General features: G+C 35.8%; 1 protein-coding gene across 1 annotated transcript in view; it reads left to right on the forward strand.

Moving 5' to 3' along the window:
• SNTB2 (syntrophin beta 2) overlaps nt 1-6,000 on the forward strand; it is a 93,378-nt gene that overhangs the window by 53,807 nt on the left and 33,571 nt on the right. Inside the window, exon 3 of the mRNA XM_023738406.1 lies at nt 3,622-3,832. Within this exon, the coding sequence (XP_023594174.1) occupies nt 3,622-3,832 (211 nt within the window). The remainder of the gene's footprint in view (nt 1-3,621; nt 3,833-6,000) is intronic.

Here is a 6,000-nt window from a genome sequence, read left to right on the forward strand (position 1 = left end):
GAATAACTTGCTTTTGGTTTGTATTTATATGTTGCCTAATCTAGCATTGTATTTCATAGATAACTAGTTGTCATTAAATAAATTCACTCTGAAGTTTAACTACTTTAATGACTATTTGAGCAATTTCTCTGAATAATATAGTTACTAAATCATCAAAAGGATTCTAACAGAGATGATTCTCTCCCTTTTAGTGCAATGTTTTATTGTTATATGGTGTAGTGACTATTTTAAATCTTCCTATAACTGTATAGCTCATCTTAATTCTAGAGAATGTAATCAAATTTTTAGCCAACAAATATTTATTTGAAGGACTATAGCAGCAACAGTTGAAATAGTGAAAAATAACATTCAAAAGAATAAATATTATAAAATAAAATAGAGGGCTAAATAAAGGTCAGTATACTGCCTTGAGCATTATACTCTTTTAAGAACTATCTATATGGGATCAAATTGATAACAGCAACTCGTAAGATTAGATAGAAACCTTACGTGGCAGTGAATTTATGTTACTGGGGGAGGAACAACTCAGAAAAGGAGGGTGAGAATGATTGCACAACTCAGAGTGTAATCAATGTCACTAAGTAGTACATGTAGAAACTGTTGAATTGGTGTATGTTTTGCTGTGTATATTCTCAACACCAGCAACAAAATAAATAAAATTAAAAAAAATACTGAGACAGTTGAGGACTGTGGTTGATATGACTACAGTCGTCATTCAGAATCCCAGTTTCACAGCTCTGTGTTCATTCAACAACCCTTTTATTACTGAATGATTTTATGAGTAATTGTTTTAATTTATAAATGTATAGGTATTAAAAACCAAAAACGTGTGTTGTTGGAAAGAGCAACCAGAAAATAAATAAATGTCAATACGAATATTAAGTCATTTGTCAGGAAGCTCTTTTTGCCTTTCCCTGGGCTTTTAGGATGAGGGAACACCTGCCTAAGAGTCTGTGTTCTACTGATGAGCTCTGTGTAATCTCATCCCTCTCAGGTACAATTTTAAATCCCCCCAGGCCATTTCTCTCTCTATTGTAATCCATCTCACACCTCACCCTAAAATAATTTTTTTTAATTCATTGTTTTTGATCATGTTGCTCCCTGTTCAGAAATCAGTGAATTCATGTTGCTTAGCGGTTAATATCAAGACTTAACTTGGCATTTAAGACCCTCTAAATTCTAGCCTCAATCTACCTTTCACTATATTTAGCTATATAATATGAAATCCAATAAATAAATCCATCAGAACTACATCTAACATGAAAGAAAATCACTTTTGACTTGCTATCTAAAGACTTTCCTCTGAGTAATATGAGCTTTCAGCTATGGACTTTGTTAAGTGTTTTGGCTGTTCACAGATCTTATTGTATATTTTGATTGCTTTCTAGAATTTTTGTCCTATTTGTTTATTGTCCTAGAACTTCAAAGGCATGTAAAAGATGGATAGACTAATGACTAGGTGTGCAGGTAGCTAGATAGGTAACTCCAGTGGGAGGACAGGTGGTGAGTGAGTAGGTAGGTACTGGGTAAATGTGTTTATAAACAGTCTTATAGCATGAGACCAGCTTGGTAAGTGTGCCTTACAAGTCTGGAGGTTCTCTTGCAGTCGTGCTTTGCCACTCTCTTGGAGTACTTTTGGACCTAGTCAGTTCTCTTCTCTGGAAGGCATCTCTCCAGGCCTTTGTTCCCTCATCTGTAAAATGAGGTGATCAGACTAGATCAGTATTTCTCAATCTTTTAAGAACTATCTATATGGGATCAAATTGATAATAGCAACTCGGAAGGTTAGATAGGAACCTTAGGGGGGGCAGTGAATTTATGTTACTGGGGGAGGAACAACTCGGAAAAGGAGGGTGAGAATGGTTGCACAACTTGAAGAATGTAATCAGTGTCACTGAATTGTTCATGTAGAAACTCTCAAATTAGTGTATGTTTTACTGTGTATATTCTCAACAACAACAAAATAAATAAAATTTAAAGGAAAAAAAATAAGGCTCTCTAGATCTGTGTTGTCTAGTATGATGGCCGCTAGTCACTTGTGACTGATTAAATTAAGTAAAATTATATTAGCCACATTTCGAGTACTCAATAACTATATATGTCTAGTGGCTACCAAACTGGACAGTGCAGATAAAGAATGTTTCCAGCATCTCAAAGTTCTGTTGGACAGTGCTGCTCTATATCTTACGTTCAAGGCTCTTAAATCTTAGATTCTATAAAACTGCATCCTAGATACTATGAAAACACTGCCTCCTTTTTTTTTCAGGCAGGAACTTTATAGTAGTTGTCATAGTCCTTTATAGCACTTTTTATAAAGTGTGTGTTTATTAGTTGTTCATTTTTTGCCAACCCCCATTAGATCATAAGCTCAGTGAGGGTGGAAACCATGTCTGTTTTTTCCACCACTGTATCTCCAAATCCAGTGTCTAGCACAATATCTGATATGTAGTAGGTGCTCAGTAAAAGTTTTATTTAAAAAAGGATAGACTGGCCAGAGTTCAAGTGAGAATAAATATTTGCTATATGAAATATGAAAAATTAAAATATTTGGAGTTATAAAAGGTTTAGAGAGGTATGCAAGCTTCAAGGCAGAAATGCTAGTGCGCATGTAAATTGCTTACCTTTGGCAGGTGGTACAGGATCTGATGACAGTGCTTCAAGACAGCAGAAACTGTCTTCAGAAAGATGAAAGAAAAGAGAACTCTCTTTAGCCATTGTCAGTTTGTCAATTTCTAGCCTACCACAAAAAACCCTCCTAATAGCTTTTGGCCAGGTGCTTTCTTTCTTTTATTTTTTGAAATATATGTATATATGTTCACTATTAGAACACAGCAGTGTATAATTGTTAGTCACTTATTTATTTGATTTTTTAAGCTCGTGGTAGCAAGAAATTTGATCAGAACATGAAACAGTACCCAATAAATTGCTTTAAAAGGAATTTTTCCAATGTACACTTAAAAATTTAGTTAATTTCTAAAGGTTACTTTTGAAGTATAGATTGTTCTCAGTTGACCATTAACTAATATAAAACACTCATAGCGTTGAAGGTTTCTTAACTATTTTTCTACCATGACTCAGTGGAGGGTTTAATCATATAATATTATTCAGACACTAAAAAAACAGTCCCAAATTTTCGTAAAGAGTAATATTCTTATACTAATCTCTTTTTCTTCACACAGTGGAAATTTCAGTTCATTATTTGGCAGTAGTTTTTTTGTTTAATCTGGAAATACTTATTCCAGAATTTTCTAAGTATTTTTAAAAAATATCAATTCTTTCTTTACAGTGTACCTGTAAGGTTCAACATGTATGCTTTCCATTTTGATAACAGGGAAATTAAGGCAAAGTGAAGTATTCTACTATAGACTATACAATAGGTTCCTTCATCTTAGATCATTGCATTAACTCATTGAAACAACATATTCAGCAGTTAATCTTTCTGATGATTATCCTTCCATATGTAGTTTTCTCTGGAAATAGACTAGGGAATTAAGAGAAAGTACCTCTATTCTAGGAATATAAAAATAAAATAGATTTGAATTATATATGTAAAACCCTGGCAGGTTTGATAACTTTTGATCTAGCTCACTTTTTCTTTCTTTTTTTTTCTTTTCCACACAGATTGATAGAGCTACATTCTCCTGATAGCAGGAACACCTTGATTCTGCGATGCAAGGATACAGCCACAGCACACTCCTGGTTCGTAGCTATCCACACCAACATAATGGCTCTCCTCCCACAGGTGTTGGCAGAACTCAATGCCATGCTTGGTGCAGCCAGTACAGCAGGAGGCAGCAAGGAGGTCAAGCACATTGCCTGGCTGGCAGAACAGGTAGGCTGGGAGGCAAGGCAGGATCTCACCTGGTCCCCATTCAGATCCAGATGGTTACCCCATTTCATATATCTGTAATGTTTATCATGCAATTAGGGCCTGATTATCTAGTTTGTAGATCTCTTGTTTGTAGGTCTTTTGTTTCTCTTTCCTTTCTTCTAGCTATTTATTGCTAATTATCCTCTCCACCAAAAGAAATGACTATCATATAATCACCATCACAATATAACTAAAAAGAGGTTCTCATTACCATCTCTGTCCTTAATGAAAAGTAGGGAATTTTCAGATTTTAGATCCGTGGTCGGCAGAGATTTTCGGTAAAGGACCAGATAGTTTCACAGTTATTTGACTGCTGCTGGAGCAAGTAGGCTGCTATAGATAATATGAAAATGAGTGGTCACGGCTGTGTTCCAATAAAACTTTATTGAGAAATAAAGGTGGTGGACCAGATTTGGCCCACATGTCATAGTTTGCCAATCTCTGTTCTAGACTTCTGGTAAGAGTTTCCAGGGACAGCAGAATGTGGTTTACTCCCCTCCCCTAGGAAAAGTATAAAACATGTAAAATATTTCACAAGCCATTAGACAGACATACCATTATCCTCCATAACTGAAAAATGAAAAGAAGAGAAACAAGAAAACCTAACAGGTGATATTAGGTGAAGGGAAAGGAAGAACTCCAAAACCCGAGTGTGCTAGAAGGGAGACCAAAAGTTCTATGTGACGTTATAGCGTGTCTTTTTTCTTTTGGGTCTTTTACTGTCAGCTGGGCCAGAGGGAGTTGAGAAAAGAAGACTGGACTGGGGGTTCATGAGTGTTCAAATGCTAGCTCTGTTCTTCACTGGTTTTAGAACTTTGAGAAAGTTTCTCATCTCTTTGAATCCTAGTTCCCTCGTGTGTATGCAAAGGGGTGGAGATTGGACTAGATCACTGGTTCTAACAAGTATGTGAAAATCAGCCCAGGGAGGATTTTGTTCTTTCCTTTTTGTTTTGTTTTATTTTAAATAACAGTTTCCCAGGTCTGGCTCTCCACTCCCCTCACCACACATTTTGATTTGGTGGCTCTGTGGTGGGGCCTGATAATCTTGTTTGGTAGCTCCCTATGTGGTTGTGGTGTGGAGCCAATTTTGGAATACACTAATCTATTTTTTCTCCAGCTCTGAAATTTTATGAACTTTTCAAATAATGCTTATAATAAATAGAGCACAGAATTACTACTACGATCATTTCCATGAAGCGTAACTAGAATTAACTAAGCAGAGAAGAAACTAATGAAAACATCATGATATAGCTGCTTATAATTTTGAAAGTTTTAAAATTTTATCTATCTTTATCATTGTTTATATGTTACTACATGCCAGTTGAAAAACTGGATTGGGAGTAATTGTTCTGTGCCTTCAGCAATGATAGAAATCTTCATGACTTTAAGAAGTAACATTCACATGGTTCAAAAGTCAAAGAATAAAAAGCTTATAGATGAAAAGTCTTGCTCCCGTTCCTGTCCCCCATCCACCCAATTCCCATCACCTTTCTCCCAGAGAGGTAGCCACTTTTATTCCTTTCTGATGAATGCTTTGAAAGTTTCTTTATGCAAATAAAAGCAAATAACATATATTCTTTTTTCTTCTTTTTTTAAAAAAAGATTTTATATTATGTATACTACTCTATACCTTGCTTTTTTAAATTTTTTTTTTTATTAAAGAATATATCCTGGAGATCTTTCCATATCAATATACAGAGAACTACCCCATTCTTTTTTTTTTGTACAACTGTATAGTATTCCATTGTATGATTATAGTTAAATAATCACCCCCCCTCCCAATTTTGTTGTTAAAATCCTTTGCCTGTAGGAGGGCTGTGGGGACCATGGTCTCGGGGAACATCTAGCTCAACTGGCATAAGACAGTTTATAAAGACAATGTTCTACATTCTACGTTGGTGAGTAGCATCTGGGGTCTTAAAAGCCTGTGATCAGCCATCTAAAATACTCCACTGGTCTTACCCGTTCGGGAACAACGGAGAATGAAGAGAACAGGATACAAGGAAAAGATTAGTCCAAAGAACTAATGGACCACAGCTACCAAGACCTCCACCAGACTGAGTCCAGTACAGCTAGATGGTGCCCGGCTACCACCACTGACTGCTCTGACTGGAATCACAACAGAGGGT

Source organism: Trichechus manatus, unplaced genomic scaffold (assembly GCF_000243295.1).
Source record: "Trichechus manatus latirostris isolate Lorelei unplaced genomic scaffold, TriManLat1.0 scaffold00116, whole genome shotgun sequence".
In the NCBI taxonomy this organism is placed as follows: domain Eukaryota; kingdom Metazoa; phylum Chordata; class Mammalia; order Sirenia; family Trichechidae; genus Trichechus; species Trichechus manatus.